Source organism: Littorina saxatilis, linkage group LG5 (assembly GCF_037325665.1).
Source record: "Littorina saxatilis isolate snail1 linkage group LG5, US_GU_Lsax_2.0, whole genome shotgun sequence".
NCBI lineage: Eukaryota > Metazoa > Mollusca > Gastropoda > Littorinimorpha > Littorinidae > Littorina > Littorina saxatilis.
Window position 1 is genome coordinate 4936124 of NC_090249.1, and position 19101 is coordinate 4955224.

The following is a 19101-nucleotide window of genomic DNA, read 5'->3' on the forward strand; positions in this document are numbered from 1 at the left end:
GCAATTCTTGTTTTTGCCGAGTTTAAAAAAAAACCACCAAGATGAGGTTATACGCTACATCAAATTCAAGAACTCCATTATATCTTTTCGCCGACAATGCACCATGAAATTATCTTCTTTTAATATAAAAAGACAGTTTACGAAAGGGATCGAATTTCATTCTCAAAATGACCGCTTTCCACCACGATACAGCTTTCGTTTCAACAAACTGCCACGGTTCTCTTCGCCTTGTAAAGCTAAGTACCTTGAAACAGATTCCTTGAATCTCAACCAAAATTCTTGAACATTGCCAGAAAATGTGGATTTCTGTCATTTTGAATGCGATGTCGCTATTCATGACAGTTAAGCTTCAATGTTACTTTTACCTTTAACATAGCTAAGAAAGTTAAAGTCACAGTAAGCCTCCCGTAAACCATCACAGATATTGTCAGGCTTTTACACACAGTACAGACACCCTTCCATTTGAACGCTCACCAAACGGGAACATCGTAGGTGCCCTCCGTAAAAAGCGAGCAATTTTCAAAGAATTTATTTTTGCGTGGTTTATCTTACCCCTGAGCCATCGTGAACCCGTGTGATCAAGTTTCCCTTTTTCACAATGTAGTCGTCAGTTAGTAATTTGAATGCGACTCGCTGTGAGCTTATCTGCAATAGCACGTTATTAAGTACCTATGACTATGCACGAAACAAACGGCTGTGGTTCACAAGAACTCTAGCGATGGCTTTTGACTGTTCAGAGGAACTGGCAATAGGTATAAACCGTCGTCTGTTACGAGAACCACGACCTTGCGTGACCCTGCTTCCGAGCTTTTCTTTTTTCAAACTTTCAAAACTTCGAATTGTACTGATCTTGTCTTGATGAAAAAAGAATTCTTTTATGATTTAAGAATGTTTGTGTAACAAGCTGTCAATTTATTATTTAGATTTTAAAAGTTAGGTCAGCGACAAAACGCACCACGGTCCGATTGTCTCTGACACTCTCACCGCAAAATTAATTCTTTGAAAATTGCTCGCTCTTTACGTAGGGCACCTAGGATGTTCCCGTTCGGTGAGCGTTCAAATGGAAGGGTGTTTGTACTGTGTGTAAAAGCCTGACAGTATCTGTGATGGTTTACGGGAGGCTTACTGTGCCTTTAAACCAAACAGACAGACAGACGAACAGACAGACAGACAGACAGACAGACAGACAGACAGACAGACAGATAGGCAGACAGGCAGACAGACAGACAAAAAGATAGAAAGATAGACAGACAGACAGACAGACAGACAGACGGACAAACAGAGGGAGGAAAGGAGAGAGAGAAAGAGAGTATCGATCAGTAGGGGAAGGGCTCCTAATATGGACCGGCTCCTAATATGGACCACCTCCTGTTTTGACAAACTAACGGTGCTAGAGCGCTCAAAACAATTTCATTGGCTGTATTCACCTTTTCTGGATAACTTGCACATGTCAAAACAGTTACAGAAACACAAACCTCAAAACCGTAAGGCTTTTTCTATTTGTTTCACTTTTGGCAGGGTTCACTCTAAATTTGCCGCCTAAAACGGACTCGTTTCTGTGCACAGCCAAAGCTTTTATCCCACAAAAATTGCTATATATGACAGCTAAGACCGTGTTTGTTACATTTTAGCAGTGTTGACCCCGAGTTTCTACTGCAAACAAAAAAATAATAGCAAAATCTCAAAGTATGTGTGAGTCTCAAAGTATGTATGAGTCACCTTCAACAAATCGAAGAAAATAAAAGCTAAAGGCTATTTTCATTAATTCATTAAGAAGTTTGCTGGAAATAACCAATAACTAGCCTTCGAGATTTAGAAAAAATAAAAAAATAGTCTTCTTTTCGTGGAAGTTGATAATTTCACTTATTTTCACTCTGTTTTTGATAAACTTCTTTAGTTTCCTGGTGTGCTTCAAATAGTGCTCTCATCAACCCGAAACAGATAAATCTAAAGCATATTTTAATTAGTCTGACTCGCACACTAAGTTGTATCATGTTATTTAGAAGTATAGGGGGCTTTTAACAGTGATTAGTGAAGGTCGCTTCACTGGTCCATATTAGGCGCCCAGGTTCCTAATATGGACCATTTGTGATTTTTTTCTGTATTTAATTGTTGCTGAATGTCTATCAAAGCTATTTCACTCCAACTAGACCTAACGGTTAACTTAAGAGAGAAGGACTACCAAACACAGAATGAAACTTCTTTGCAAGAAAACAAGCTAGTTATTAGCATGAAACAAAAAGTGGTCCATATTAGGAGCCCTTATATATATAAATATAAATAGTCTAATGGTACAATGGAGTGTTTGGGGGAGTATGGACAAAAAATGGGTACAATTCTCTGTCTGTCTGTCTGTCTGTCTGTCTGTCTGTCTGTCTGTCTGTCTGTCTGTCTGTCTGTCTGTCTGTCTGTCTGTCTGTCTGTCTGTCTTCCTGGCTTACTGTCTCTCCTTTTCTCTTCAAATTACATCTATTTATCACCTTAGAAGAATGATCAAAATAGGTTTTACGTCAGTCTTTATGAATATAAGTATCAGTAATCAAGAGGGTGAACCACAACTTTCTGTGGAGAACCAGTAAGAACGGTAAGTTCGGACCCAAAGACTCACCTAGTCTGGTAGTATTCCAAGGTCCAGTTGACGTCACACAGCCTGTTGTGTGGCTGTTCAGTCATGACGCAGCACTGGAAACTGACGTAGGGACTTAGCTCACACCTCACGTCAAAGTCGCTGGGGGCATCTAGACACACAACCAGATTTGGGTCACGTCTGAAGTTATCAAATCCTAAGTGTGTGAAATAGCAGGGCTCTAACTTAAAAGAAACATTCAAGAAATGGATAATTTACAAGGTGTATGGTATATACGCGAATGAATATTTGTGACCCTCCACCACGGAATGAGTCGCATGTCACCTTTGCATGATTTTCATATTTTTACATTTTCCTAAAGAGTTTTTTATGCTCTATCCAGTGGTGAAACCCGTTATAAGCCTGTGACTATGGTGACCCTCACACTGTTACCAGACACTCTCCGGACTTATATTATTGTGACAGGGGAGGCTACCGCTCCTTTCACAGCAGACTCTGCACCCGAGTTGTTGGCCTTTAAGTCAACACCCGTGGTTTGTGGAAATCTGTTTGTGATGAGGTCTGGTAGTTTCCGATTGTCTGTATGTTCATGGAAACCTTCGGGTTTGCATAACAGTTTTTATAGGGCTAAGAAATTAGCCCTAACATTTTCAATCCTGTTTGATTGCACTTCGCTTCCCGAGGTGATCGTAGTGTTTCGGCACTCGGTTACATTAAAGGCACAGTAAGCCTCCCGTAAACCATCACAGAGCTCCCCGAGCGTCTAAATACAGTACAAGCATACTTCCATTTGAACGCTCACCGAACGGGAACATCCTGGCTGCTTTCTGTCGAGCGTGAGACATTTTCAAAGAATTTATTTTCGTAGACTTGTTCCGTTAACAACAACGGCGCCTCGTTTTTGCGCTAGACCTAACTTTTAAAATCTAAATAATAAATTGACAGCTTGTTACACAAACATTCTTTAATCATAAAAGAATTCGTTTTTCATCAAGACAAGATCAGAACAATTCGAAGTTGTGAAAGTTTAAAAAAAGAAAAGCCCGGAAGCAGGGTCACGCAAGGGTCGTAGCAGACGACGGCCGGTTTATCAGTGCAAATCGCCGTTCCTCTCAACAGTCAAAAGCCATCGCTAGAGTTCTTGTGAACCACAGCCGTTGTTTCGTGCATAAAAAAAACGTGCTATTGTAGATAAGCTCACGTCGAGTCGCATTCAAATGACTAACTGTAACTATGACGACTGCATTGTGAAAAGGGAAAACTGGATCACACGGGTTCACGATGGCTCAGGGGTAAGATAAACCACGCAAAAATAAATTCTTTGAAAATTGTTCGCTCTTTACGGAGGGCACCTAGGATGTTCTCAATTGGTGAGTGTTTAAATGAAATGGTGTTTGTACTGTGTGTAAAAGCCTGACCGTATCTGTGATGGTTTACGGGAGGCTTACTCTGCCTTTAAGCCTAGCGCAGAACTGCGCGAGGTGACATGCGACTCATTTCGTGGTGGAGGCTCACATTTAATATAATTTACAGACAAGTTCTGCTGTTCTAGATCTCTAAAGCGAAGTAAAATACTCACCACCAACACACACGTCCTGCGTCACTAAAGCCCTGTTGTATCGTTTGTCTAAACATGATATGACGTCACGACTCATGGCTGTGACGTTCACAAGCGTCGCCTCCACCGTGTCATTTCCAACAACAGTGACGTCAAGAAACTCTCCCGTCGATTTGCGCTTCAGGGCTAGCTCTGTGACATCATACAGACTTGCTGCAGATGACGTCAGACGACACTGAAGAGTGACGTCCGATCCGACAGCAAATTCGAGAGGACTGGTGCCATCCGGAGATACAATCACTGGAGAGAAGAGTTACGACAGATTGAGTGTAAGTACTGCTGTCCAAAAAGATGACACCCTTCTTATTTCTTGTTTCCACTTGAAAAGTTGTATGAGAGAGAGAGAGAGAGAGAGAGAGAGAGAGAGAGAGAGAGAGAGAGAGAGAGAGAGAGAGAGAGAGAGAGAGAGAGAGAGAGAGAGAGAGAGAGAACGAACGAACGAACGAACGAACGAACGAACTTTATTACTCAAGGATGGAGATTTTAGGCTCACGCCTAGTCTTACAATCTGTCCCTGCTAAACTAAGACATAAAGATAAAGACAATAAAAGGACAATTGTCAATCGCAATCATACAGTATTACTAATTACAACATTACCTATACGACTACATAATGCATAATAGAACATTGAAATGTACATGTATGTCAAGATAATACAAAGGAAAAGAAAATTCGACTCGCACACACACGCGCGCCGCATGCCTGCAATCACGTTCGCACTCAATACAACACACACACTCACACACACACACACACACACACACACACACACACACACACATACATACACACACACACACACACACACACACACACACACACACACACACACACACACACACACACACACACACATACACATATGCGCACACACACATACACACACGCACACACACATACACACACACACACACACAAACACACACACACACACACACACGCACACGGACACACACACACACAACAACAACTTCATCAACATCATCATCATCATCATCGTCGACATCATTATCATAATCAACAAAATATATAGAGGTTAGTGATAGCAATGCATTCTTGCTAGAAACAGCTTCAGAATGTAACTGTTCGTGACAACAGATATTTACGAAGCTGCGATTTGAAGTGTTTAATCGTGCTTGACCCCTTTATCTCACATGGTAGCGAATTCCAAATTGTTGAGCCCGAAAACGCTAAACTGGTTTTATATAAATCAATACGGGGTAGCGGGGAAATTAATTTGTTTGAGCCATATCTGTCTGTTGCTTTCTGAAATAATGATCGCATGTACTGTGGGGTCTCGTTTATTTGTACCTTAAACATTAAAAGAGCCTTATTAAATAATAACTGATCTTTAAGTGATAGAAAATTAAGGCTGCTAAGCTTTTGATCTGTTGATGTTTGTGGACCCGGCATGATAAGTTTAGCTGCGCGACGGTGAAGAGAATTGACTTTTTTTAAGTGAACATCGCTACAACCATCCCAAAGTGTAGATGCATAATTCAGATGAGGTAAAATATGACCATAATAAAACAACTTGAGTGCTGAGGTATCAGCGTAATGCTTTAATTTGGAGAGAAGGAACAAGTTTTTAGATAAGGTTTTGGTAACACGGTTGAGGTGGGACTGCCACTTTAATTCAGCGTCTATGGTGACCCCGAGAACACGATGGCTGGTTACTTGCTCAATGGGTGACTCATTTAAACTGAGATGAAGATTCAGAGGAGCGAGTTGGTGTTTCTGTCGTGTTGTGATCACCATGCATTTAGTTTTGCCTGGGTGTATAATCATGGAGTTTTGTTTACACCAATCAAATATGTTGTTCAAACTCGTTTGAAGAGAGGTTTCAATAGATTGTAAACTTTTACCGGACGTGTAAAGAGACGAGTCGTCTGCGAAAAGGTCATTAATAACCGTCTTGTCTGATATATAGAGTGGTAGATCGTTAATGTAAATGCAAAATAAAAGTGGGCCCAAAACTGATCCTTGTGGGACGCCGTGCATGAGCCGTCCTATCGAAGAACGATTACCACTAAGGGAGACAAACTGCGTTCTGTTCGCTAATTAAGAACGAAAAAAAGGTAAGTAGGATGCGTCGCCTAAATAACAAGATAATTTCTTTAACAGAATTGTGTGATCAACAATATCAAACGCTTTCTTAAAATCGAGGAAGACGGCGCCGACTGTTTCCGAATGGTTAATGGCAGAGAGCCATGTATCGCATAGTTTAACGAGAGCTGTGTGACACGAATTTTGTTTGTTTGTTTGTTTATTTGTTGCTTAACGTCCAGCCGACTACGCAGAGCCATATCAGGACGAGGAAGGGGGGGATGAAGGGGGCCACTTGTCAAGCGATTCCTGTTTACAAATGCACTAACCCATTACTTGTGTCCCAGCAGGCTTTAGTAAAACTAAATTAATACCTACTGGAATGTGACACGAATGTTTAGGGCGAAATCCTGATTGAGATGGAGCGAAAAGACCACGGCTTTCCATGTGCAGAAGCAAGCACTTTTGTACATGTTTTTCTAATGGTTTTGATAGAACAGACAATAGCGAAATTGGCCTAAAATTGTTTATGTCGGTTAAGTCTTTTGTTTTGGGAAGTGGAATTACTTTTGCGGTTTTAAACATTTCTGGAAACACATTTCGGTCAATACATAAGTTGTACGCATACGTAATTGGCTCAACAAGAAAGGGTAACGCTAACTTGAGTAAGGAAGCGGGTATGTTATCGGGTCCCATTGACTTTTTATTACTCAAGTCAGTTATTAGTCGCCCGACTTCGTGGACTGCAATGAATGGGATGTTAAAAGGTTCAACTTCTTTCATATTAGCCTGGCAAAATAATTGAAGAAATTGTGGGCATTCATACTCGCTTTTGTCATTTTCCCTATAGGTAGACTCCAAAAGCTCACTAGGAAGAGATAAGAAATAATCATTAAAGGCACTGGGTGAAATACCAACCGAAGTTGAATGTTGTCGGGTTTTAGATTTTGCAGAGAGAGAGAGAGAGAGAGAGACACACACACACACCCACCCACACACACACACGCACACACACGCACACTCACACAAACACACGCACACACACACACAAACACACACACACACACTCACGCGCGCGCACATACACATACACACACACACACGCGAACAAACAAGCACACATTCATAAATACACACAACCATACTCACACACACACACACACACTCACACACACACACACACACACACACACACACACACACACACACACACACACACACACACACACAACCATACTGACATCCACACACACACACACATACTTACCTGCCTTAGGATTATAACTGAATGCAGCAAAACCGGTGACAAGATGAAGCGCAAAGAGAAGGCCTTCATACATAGTGGGACCTCGAGCTCGCCGAACACCACTTAAAAGTGCAGCTCCAGCTGCAACAATGAAAAAAACATAATGAGGTGCTACAACAAATGCTACTATTACTTCTGTGTTTATGTAGGCCTATCAATAGTGACACAATGATCAGACGTGTTCATTTTCTTTAAAAGGATACAGACAGGCGGGAAGACAGACATACAGACAGACAGACAGACAGACAGACAGACAGACAGACAGACAGACAGACAGACAGACAGACAGACAGACAGACAGACAGGAAAAAAAAATTACAAAAAACAACAAAAACACAACACAAAAAAAACAACCAAACAAACAAACAAACAAACAAACAAACAGACAAACGATAAATTAAAAAAAAATAAACAAACACACAATCAAGCAAACAAATAAACAAACAAAGAAAATAACAAACAAACAAACAAACAAACAAACACACAAGCAAACAAGCTGACAACAAACAAACTGATGACAAAGAACTTGTGATTGCTGAAAATGAGCGACTGTTTAGAGGGGAAACAACATGGATAACTTATCCCTACGACCAGTGACAATCTGGAAACCAAAACCCCGAACCAAAGAATTCCCTTAAAAAACACAAAAACAACAAAGCATCGCGTTCAGGGTTCAAATCCGCCATCCGCGCGAGTGTCTGATTACGTTTTTCCTGAATGATTTTCTGAAGAACAAAAGTATCAAAAATAAACCAAGAAAACATCCACAGCGATTTGGGTGTTAAAGGTGTCATTTGCGCATGCGTACTGTTAAGGGCCTAATTAGGAAACCTTTTAAAGTGATGTTGCAAAATGCTACGCTTCTTTCGTAATTGAAACCGTCAAGCAGCTAAAAACTGCAAGTATCTTCCGAGAATATGCATGTCCACCATTCTCTCTGTGTGCCTCTCAATGTGTGTGTGTGTGTGTGTGTGTGTGTGTGTGTGTGTGTGTGTGTGTGTGTGTGTGTGTGTGTGTGTGTGTGTGTGTGAGTGTGTGTGTGTGTGTGTGATAACTACAGCCCTACCCACTTTTTGAGAATTCATAAGGAGCGGTCGCTTTCTTCAACGCCTACGGTTACACGTACGTCCTGAAAACACTGTTCTATCAATACCGAACATTGCATCCTGATATACCTGAGTAAAACACACCGCGGTTTTTTACTCGCTTTTTCTGTTTTAATGGTGGCCATACTGCAGTGGAATCGTGACGAAAGTAGGTATTGGTAGATATTGTTTATACAGTAGACTCCGCTTAATAAGGTCACCTTGGTGCAGGACAAAAGTGGCTATATTAGGCGGGTGGATTTAATAAAAGGAACTCGTGGTTTTCAGGCAAACAGAGCCTTAAAACAAAGGAGAGACATTCTGTGTGCATCTCTTTTATTAAACAGAAAAACATCCTTACAAAAGCTAATAAAATAGCATTAGAGAGACAACTTAACGATGTTGATAAGTTTCACGCAGATTTCCTTCATTTTTCAGCAGATTTGTCAGCATCCCACGTGAAACTCCCAGAATTACAGCACCTTCCCTGACAGAGACAGACGGCAGAGCTTTAAACTTTTCTACGATTGCGATCTTTTCCACAGGGGTCATGTCTGTTCTCTTGCGTTTGGTGGCCATGGTTGCTGGTGTCCAGATTCAGACTAAACACTTGTTGGCAGTGTATGTGACAGAAATGCGATCATGAACAATCATGCACACGAACAAAAGCTCAGAAGTCGTCAGAAAACTGTCCCAAAAGGCGCCTTAGGTGTACTAACTTAAAATAAAGTCCCATTTTGGAGAAGAAAATGCCATTTTGAAAACATTAAAAAGGCGTACATTGTGGTGCTGGATTAAGTTGTTTGACAGTGTATGTACATTCTAAAGACTGAACATGATTTTGATCATTTTCATCATTGCAACATAAATGTAGATTCATCATTCTGCGACTACATGTTTAAATGTGTAGATATATCCCAGTGTGTATAAACATTTTATTATTTGATGAATTGATGTTCAATTATGTACTTTGCTTCGTTTTCTTTTGTTTTGCTTTGAGTGCAGAGTCCGGTTTGTTTTTATATTTGGACGATAAAAAAAAACCCACGAAAAAAAAAAAAAAAAAAAAAAAAAAAGCTCAGAAGTACGCTTCTGTTGGAAGTTGTTTATGACCACTGACTTGCACTTAACGTGATTTCAAACTCACAAGAGGCTGGCCAAAACGTCTCAGGTTGTTTGAAAACCAGTCATGCATTAGCTGTGAGTGATCAGACAGCGATTACAGACTCACTGTTACGGCTTTTCACACCCAACGCGAGCCAAAAAATGGCCTTAATAAGCGGGATGGTGGCTTTATAAAGCGGGTGATTTTAAGCATAAAACATAAGGAAAAATCCATGCAGTCAGAAATTGGCCTCAAAAAGCGGGTGGCTTTATTAAACATGGCCTTATTAAGCGGATTCTACTGTATCACCGCCTGACAGGCGCCACTATCACCCCCTACCCTTAGAGACTACGACGAGAAGGCAGAGCGCGATGTGAGTGGGAATAGCGTGACGCTGAGGGCTATGGTCCAATTTTTTGTTAGCCAGGAATTTCTGTTCGGTTAAAAGACGATACTGCAATATGATCCGTGTGTGAGTTATTGGGTTAGGAGTGACTGCAGCTACTTGTAGTGTGATACCTGCGTACTCTGTAATGAAGAAAACGTACTCAGTCAACCAAGTCAAACTTGTTATGGGAATTGAGCATAGCCTATAACTTTGAGCGACACACCTGCTCGAATAACTCGAACAGACAAGCAAACGGACATGCATTCAGAGGCACAGACAGACGCAGACAGAACAGACACATACAGAAAGACTGACTGGAAGACTGACTGTAAGACTGACAGACAGACAGACAGACAGACAGACAGACAGACAGACAGACAGACACACACACACACACACACACACACACACAAACTCAGTCTTCCACCCAAAAAATTTACATTCGGTTTGTAGGTAGTATGGCGAATTATTTCTAATACTACTACTCACAACAATAGCCTTCCCCACCTCCTCCGTTTATACACTGAGATGAGCGCCAACTAGGTTAAAAATTGGAGAGAAAAAAACCCAACCAAACAAACAAACAAACACCTGAGTGCCAGAAGTACTGATTCATTTGAACAATGTGTTTTCTTAGATAACAAACAACTTTTTAAAATGATATTTGATTCGCACTATTTTTCGAGAACGTAAGTCGAATACAGCCCGTTGTCAAAATTGTCGGGACGAAGAATATTTTGACATGGATCTGTCTTTATACCTGGATATTATTATTTTACGTTCGTTCCTTCTAATTTAATGAAATCGAGACTTGCGTATTTGTATCCATGCAAAAATATATTTTGACTCCTCTTTCCATCATTGTTGAATGTTTAGTCAAACTAAAGGTGAAAAATTCGGCTTGTAAGGGGAAATAAATAACAAAAACGCACCAAATTCTCAACATATCAAACAAACATCCTTGTCTAATCTTCAGTAAAAGAGAAGGAGATTAATCGATTTGTACTGTAAAATGTGAATATGAAAAACTCACCAAATTCTGAGTGTATCCGGCAACTACAATATTTCGTCTGTTTCCAAGAAAACAGAAACCGTCCAGCTCTAAGGAGAGTGCATCCGCCAAAGTAAAACTGGAACTAACGTCCTGTTACCTTGCCTTTTTGTCAGGTACTACTGAGCCACTGGCACACGCAAGTGTCATTTAAATTTAGCAAGGTGATAAAAGCCCTAGTTCCGGAATTTTTAATTTAATATCAATTCTTCTTCTTCTGCGTTCTTGTTGCTAGACTGTCCAGGTTGTTGATGTGATGAAGTATGCAGTTCGCCGCAGGAATCCCCCTGGGCCCTTCAATTTCTCCTTTCAGGTCCACACACACACACACACACACACACACACACACACACACACACACATACACACACACACACACAACACACACACACACACACGAACACGCACACACACACACACACACACACAAACACACACACACACACACACACACACACACACACACACACACACACACACACACAAACACACACACACACACGCGCGCGCGCGCACTCCTTTCAGGTCCACCATCCTTGGCCAGATTTCGCTTCTCGGATGCGCAAGGGCTAAGGCATGTCTGGCGTGACAGGGTTACCCCAAAAAATGCAGGGTGACCCAAACAAAATGCAACCCTCCAAAATGCTAACAACTTCTACATATGTTGACCGAATCACTTTAAATTTGGATGACACAAACTTCAGCCTATGCATGACCCTTCCACAAAGTGGCGATTTTGTACTTTTAATATTGTGACTTTTGTGCACACTTTAAAAATAGTTGCCAAATTCGGCGATCGACTCAACAGAAGGAGATTTGAAATTGAGCGGTAGCAATTCTTACCTTATTTAAACTCTCCAGACTTTTATCTTTTGGATTATCAGAATGTCTGAGGTTACACAAACACCCCCTTCACCATCCAAATCATCGGTGACCCGAAGAAAGAGGTTACAGCTAGGTTCAGAGCAATCTCCAGACAGGAAAGCTTTCGTGCCAATGACAAGTTCGGAGGTGTAATTTGGAACACATTTTGGAGAAAAGGTAAATGTCGGACCATTTTACCTACAGACTCGAAACTTTGTAGAATGGTCGTGGAAGAACTGAAGATCATGCAAATCAACTACGAACATATTTGCTAATCTCAAATGACTGGAAAAATGGACCCCTTCGTTGTTGTGAAAGAATGCAAATGCGCTAGTACGCTATCATACAGGAACAAACACAACTCCAAATGTAGGTTCCCTCCACTGTATTATACAGTTACGATAAACATACACACACATACACACAATCATGAACATAAATGTTAGGTATTCAAAAATTAGGTACTCACAGGTTTGGATGCAAAACAGATCGAGATTACAATCCCGTGCACAATTTCACTAACAAAACCCTCTACCCTTCACTTAGGTAGAGAAATACACAAACAGTCTGTGAACTCACAGCCACAGGCACACGATATCTACTTTACTGGTATCGAATCTCGCCTCGTGTGTAGTCAGAAAAACAGTTACAGTTCATATTACGGCAGACTCAAATCACCGTCTGCTCTGCCTACTAAACACTCATTATATCTTATGTAATTAAGATCTTATAGACATATTATTTTTAACTCTGTTAATACACAGACCTGCACAGCGTCTATGGCCGTTCACTGGGAAATGTATCAGGATACTATTTCCTTCCACTGGCGACCTCGGTCTACTCAGTTCCTTTCGTCCTGTGACCTCTATGGTCCAACTATACGGACAACCATAACCTTGCAATAACTTCGCGAAATCCCGTCGAATTTCAGCTATGCGGGTCCAGAGTTATAATAATTCGGCGGCTTCTCAGATCCGTCACACTTGTCATCTGGCCACTATCTCCCTCTCAGACTGGTTATACGACGCACTGCTCAAACATAAATAGCGGACATCTTGTCTTAGATATCTGTCTGCTATGTTTACAGATTACAGTGTTAGTCGATTCACTTATGCGATAAACACTCTAGCGATATTCGAATGCTTATTCCATTTACCTATTAAGTGCTTTACTGTCGCATCTCCCCGGGCTTCCTTTCTCCCGGCCGATTACTGCGACAACCCCTCAGTGTCCAAGGAGAGTGGTAAAGTGTAACAATACCCTAGTTGCGATGTACAACGTCAACTATCCCCGGTCAGTGAGCTTCATTCACAGTGCGTGCAACACACTTTGCTATGTCACGCTATATCTCTGGTTAGCGTTCTAAAAGCGTGGAGGATATCACTGTCAAACTCTGCCTGTTACAGTGTTACTCGTGATTTCCTTCCCGAAAGTTACACTTGCGCAATGTCGCGCAAAATTCATCAATGACAGAAACGCATTCATCCATGGGAAATGCCCTGATCCTGACTGTAATTGCTGTATTCAAGTTACTGACTGTCTAATTTTGATTAAGGTATACTATATCATTCGAATTACTCCAAAGGTAATAATCTGGAGAGCTTAAATCGGGTTAACTTGGCTACCGCTCAATTTTAAACCTCGTACTGTCGAGTCGATCCCCGAATTTGGCAACGTTTTTTGAAATAGCACAAAAGTCAGACCCTTTGAAATATGAAACTGTCATTTTGTGGAAGGGTACATTTGGCTGAAATTTTTGTCACCAAAATATGAAGTGATTCGGTTAACAGATGTAGAAGTTATAAGCATTTTTGAGGGTTGCATTTTTGGGGGGTCACCCTGTATTCTGGGGTCAGCGTGCCTGTTCCACGCGGGCAATCTTCATTTGAGGTTCCATTATTGCCTTGCCTTTGTTGTTGCAATCGAGACATGAAATCCATCCCTTTGAAAAAAAACTTTTTCAACGGAATGAGTTTATACACGTAATAGTTGAAACAGTCTGCATTTCTTTCCTGTGCATGTATATTTGTTTTGTGTTTTTTTATGTACCCCCCATGGGGTTTCTTGAATGAAATTATTTGCCTTTGCCTTTTATTACAACAGTGGTACCTACGATCGACGATGAAAGAACACCCAAAGTGTCCCGACATTGCAGGTGTCCTTTCGTGACAGATGTAGTTTAAAGTTGAAAAACAAGAGAGTTCTGCTATCACCAATACAAGGACAGCACACACACACACACACACACACACATATGGTCACATTTGAGCCTATGGAGGCTTCTTCGGGACTTGAACAACAAAGGGATGTAGGGCGGGGACGTAGCTCAGTTGGTAGCGCGCTGGCTTTGTAGCCAGTTGGTCGCTATCAGCGTGGGTTCGATCCCCACGTTCGGCGAGAGATTTATTTCTCGGAGTCAACTTTGTGCAGACTCTCTTCGGTGTCCGAACACCCCCGTGTGCACACATGCGCACGAAAAAGATCCCACGTTCACAGCGAAAGTCTCAGGGCTTGGAAAACACGAAGACACGCATGCATCATCTCTCGTCTCTGATTATCATGATCGTATTTCGATACTTTGACGAGACAAACCCAATGCTGGTGTGTCGAAGAAGACAGCCACAGCGGGCTTGTTCGAATCAAAGTATCACACCATATCTTCAGCGTATTACCAATACCTGTCCCAATATAGACCAGTTGGTCTAAGAGGACGTTAAACTCTAATAGCCAGCCAAAGGGATGAAAAGATGAAAAGATATAAGTTCAGTCAAGTCAACAGACAAAGGGATAAGAAAATGTGTTGTTTATTGGGAGGTGTCCTCTAATCGCAGGGGCCTGACATCACAGGAAACACTGCCCTGTAATCTTTAAATGCTTCTGGGAAATAGATCCTGCACCTGGCAGGCAATATGACTTGTAGAAGGACTGGCTCTGAATAGACGAACCGTGGCTCTAGAAATAACTCTGTCGGGAAGGTATGGGAGGTGAAAGAGTGACTACTCCTGCTTTTAGTGAGGCAAGCTTTCCACGCGTGCTCCTTGTCCACGTGTTTCAGACCCACCCCTCGCTAGTGACTGGCCAATCATGTCACGTGGGAAAGTTGACCTCAATAAAAGCAAGAGTATTAACTCCGTCACAACCCATACAAACCGCGACAGAGTTATTTCCGAGCATCGTCTATTGGAACAAAACGTACGACAAAAACAGAAAGAAAGAGACACGAGACAGGAAGGATTATTAGGAGGGTTTCCCACTTTGTTTTCATGACGTAACTGGTCAGTATTTTAGCAGGCCTTCGGCGTGGATTAACAGAGTTGTCTGTTGCGCCTGCAGTCGCTAAAAAAGCACACGCTACATAAGCACACGCACGCACATAAATACACACACACACACACACACACAAACACACACACACACGCACACACTCTTAAGCACACACACACACACTCTTAAGCACACACACACACACAGACACACACACGCACGCACGCACGCACACGCACACACACACCATCACCAACAACAACAACAACAACAACAACAACAGCAGCAGCAGCAACAGTAACAACAACAACAACAACAACAACAACAGCTGCAGCAGCAGCAGCAACAGCAACAACAAACATTGAGTTTGCCGATTGATGCAGGTATCACATGCGAAATCAAAATTCGTAAAATGAAATCAATAAAAACTCGAACCCTGTAGAAGCAGCACTGATATATGCCTTTAATTGTTAATATGTGTCCAAGCGTAAGGGTGGTCTTCTCCCCTCAATACATCTATATATGTCGTTGATTATGAACGACGGGCGCTGTGGCGGGGTGGTAAGACGTCGGCCTCTTAATCGGAAGGTCGAGGGTTCGAATCCCGGCCGCGGCCGCCTGGTGGGTTAAGAGTGAAGATTTTTCCGATCTCCCAACTTATGTGCAGACCTGCTAGTGACTTAACCCCCTTCGTGTGTACACGCAAGCACAAGACCAAGTACGCACGGAAAAGATCCTGTAATCCATGTCAGAGTTCGGTGGGTTATAGAAACACGAAATTGCTCAACTCAACTCAACTCAACTCAACTCAAATTTTATTGGCTTCAATTTTCATAGAAGAATTTGTCTTGCGCTTGGGAGAAAGTAAGAGTATAACATATAAAAACAGCATTCATATCACATTTACCCAGCATTCATATCACATTCACCCAGTATGCCTCCCCGGAAATCGGCGTATGCTGCCTGAATGGCGGGGTAAAAACGGCCATACACGTAAAAATCCACTCGTGCACAAAAACATGAGTGAACGTGGGAGTCTAAGGCCATGAACGAAGAAGAAGAAGAAGAGTTGATCATGAACGCTTACACGAGGAGCAATTTCTTCTTCTTCGTCTTCTTCTTCTTTTTCTTCATCTTCGTTCATGGGCTGAAACCACGTTCACTCATGCTCATGATATCCAAAGAAGCTCGTTTATATTACTTATGCCACAACCCTCGTTAAATAACATTTGATTTGATTTGATTTGATGCTTTTGTACGAATGGGTTTTTACGTGTAAGACTGTTTTTACCCCGCCATTCAGGCAGCCATACGCCACTGTCGGGGGAAGCATGCAGGGTATTTTCGTGTTTCTATAACCAATCGAACTCTGACATTGATTACGGGATCTTTTCCGTGCGCACTTGGTCTTGTGCGTGCGTTTACACACGAAGGGGGATAAGGCACTAGCTAGCAGGTCTGCACATAAACGTTGACCTGGGAGATCGGAAAAGTCTCCACCCTTAACCCATCAGGTGGCCGCGGTTGGAATTTGGGACATCCACTATGCAACTGCGCCCGTCTGAGGAGCAATTTAACTTTAAGCTTGGTCATGGTTACCGTACGGAGAAACAAAGAAACTGTTGCTGCGCATATTAGACGAGGAAATTGGAATCGTATCAGATAGCGAAAGATGATCGGTTCTTCCTCCTGACATCTTTTTATGTTTTTTGTTGTTGTGCTTTTTTGTTTTGTTGTTTTGTTCGAAACACTTCAGTCCACTCCTATGTGGAATGGAAAAACTGTGTTGGCACGCAACAATTTTATTTTGCGGATATTTTTTACGCGAAAGCGCTAAGCCTATGAAATTTGATAGCGCTTTCGCGTGAAATATATCCGCAAAATAAAATTGTTGCGTACCAACACAGTTTTTTCATTACACTAATTTGATAGGGTGTTGTTGCATGGGGTGCCTCTTCGGTTACTAATCCCATTCTATTGTCTATACCACCATTCTGTGGAGATTGGACATTTGTTTAATGAATTGATTCGTATATTGACACCAGCTAGTGTCAATTAAGAAGTGAATTGATGATATACGATACTGATACACGCACGGCCTGGCGGTGACCTTACGATTAGTTTTGTACTGCTGATTTGTTGAAGTTGACAAAATTCTTCACCTGTGGGTTATTCTCCAGAGCTGGTTACCATTTTGTGACACGCCTAAATGTCCCAAAAGATGAAGCTGGTCCCCTCGCCTGTGGACTAGAGGACCAGACCACTGAACACATCCTTCAGCGATGCACCATCCTGGAGAGCCTGAGAAAAACTGTGTGGCCAACTGCAGTCTCCCTCCACTGCAAGCTGTACGGAGGAAAGGAAGACCTGGAGAAGACGGCATCATTCGTCTCGCTGTCCGGGCTGACAATATAACTAGTGTGATCGACAAGAAGAAGAAAGAAGTGACAAGCATTTTCAGTCCTTTAAATTATTATAACGTATATTAATGTGTTCTCTTTACTTTTTCCATTATTACTTTTTTGTTTGTTTGTTTGTTTGTTTGTTTGTTTGCTTAACGCCCAGCCGACCACGAAGGGCCATATCAGGGCGGTGCTGCTTTGACATATAACGTGCGCCACACACAAGACAGAAGTCGCAGCACAGGCTTCATGTCTCACCCAGCCACATTATTCTGACACCGGACCAACCAGTCCTAGCACTAACCCCATAATGCCAGACGCCAGGCGGAGCAGCCACTAGATTGCCAATTTTAAAGTCTTAGGCATGACCAGGCCGGGGTTCGAACCCACGACCTCCCGATCACGGGGCGGACGCCTAACCACTAGACCAACCGTGCCGGTCCCATTATTACTCCAGTTAGATAATGATACAGACATTTAACAAACAAAATAGTATACGTTTAAAAAAAATTGTAATGCTAGTATTTAAATCCATGTCACATCCTCTGATGTTCATGTTACGCGAGTGATGTACTTTGAAATGCTTGTAATTAAACATAGACAAACAAAATATGCAAGTATTTCTATTTTTATCTGTAGGGCAAGGATATATATGGAGCCAGTATTTATTAATGTGTATGATTAAAATGTCTCAGTTTGTTTTTTAACTTTGTTCATCTTACCACAGTCACTTCGTTGTTTAGATTTTGTCTCAGTTAAGTAAAGAAATAAGAATAAGAATAAGAATACTTTATTATCTCATAGAGAAATATCACCTTCGTAACATGGGTTCCACTGGTACAGAGCTCTGGAGCATTACCGTGTCTATCTATCATGCTTCTGTCTGTCTACGTCTCTCAAAAACTAGGAAATCCCGACACGGATATTCTTTATCAAACTCAATTTAATTTTGGAGGTGTTAGATAAAACATAAACACTAGACGAATTCCGGAAATAACTCTGTCGGGTTTGTTTGGATTGTGTCAGAGTGAATACCCTTGGTTTTTTTCTTGGACAAACATCTACACGTATTTCCTGTCCACCTTTTCACGTTGAGAAAAGTACATTTTCCCTCGTGACATTCTAGGCCCGTCGAGTCATTCGCGAGGGTGTGTGTCTGAAACACGTGGGCAGCAAACACGTGTAGATGTTTGTCTACGAAAAAGCAAGGGTAGTAACTCTTTCACAATCCTTGCAAACCCAACAGAGTTATTTCCCAACATTGTCTGTTACGTTACCACGACACAGGCCCTACAAGTTAGGCCGCATGCTGAATAATGAAGCGACATCTTGTTTGAGGTCTTGATATTTGCCTTAAAAAAAAGAAAAAAACCTGCTCGAATTT

General features: G+C 41.7%; 1 protein-coding gene across 3 annotated transcripts in view; it reads right to left on the bottom strand.

The window, feature by feature from the left end:
- Positions 1-12613, bottom strand: part of LOC138966108 (uncharacterized) — a 48517-nt gene extending 35904 nt beyond the window's left edge. For 2 of the 3 annotated variants that reach the window (XM_070338189.1, XM_070338187.1), the window contains exons 1-4: positions 11170-11288; positions 7520-7639; positions 4167-4445; positions 2609-2738 (exon numbers count right to left, since the gene is read on the bottom strand). In XM_070338189.1, coding sequence (XP_070194290.1) covers positions 2609-2738; positions 4167-4445; positions 7520-7592 — 482 coding nt within the window. In that variant the 5' untranslated portion in view covers positions 7593-7639; positions 11170-11288. Of the gene's footprint in view, positions 1-2608; positions 2739-4166; positions 4446-7519; positions 7640-11169; positions 11289-12520 lie in introns of those variants that run through there. The other variant, XM_070338188.1, reaches the window with a different exon arrangement.
- Between the last annotated feature and the right edge of the window lie 6488 nt (positions 12614-19101).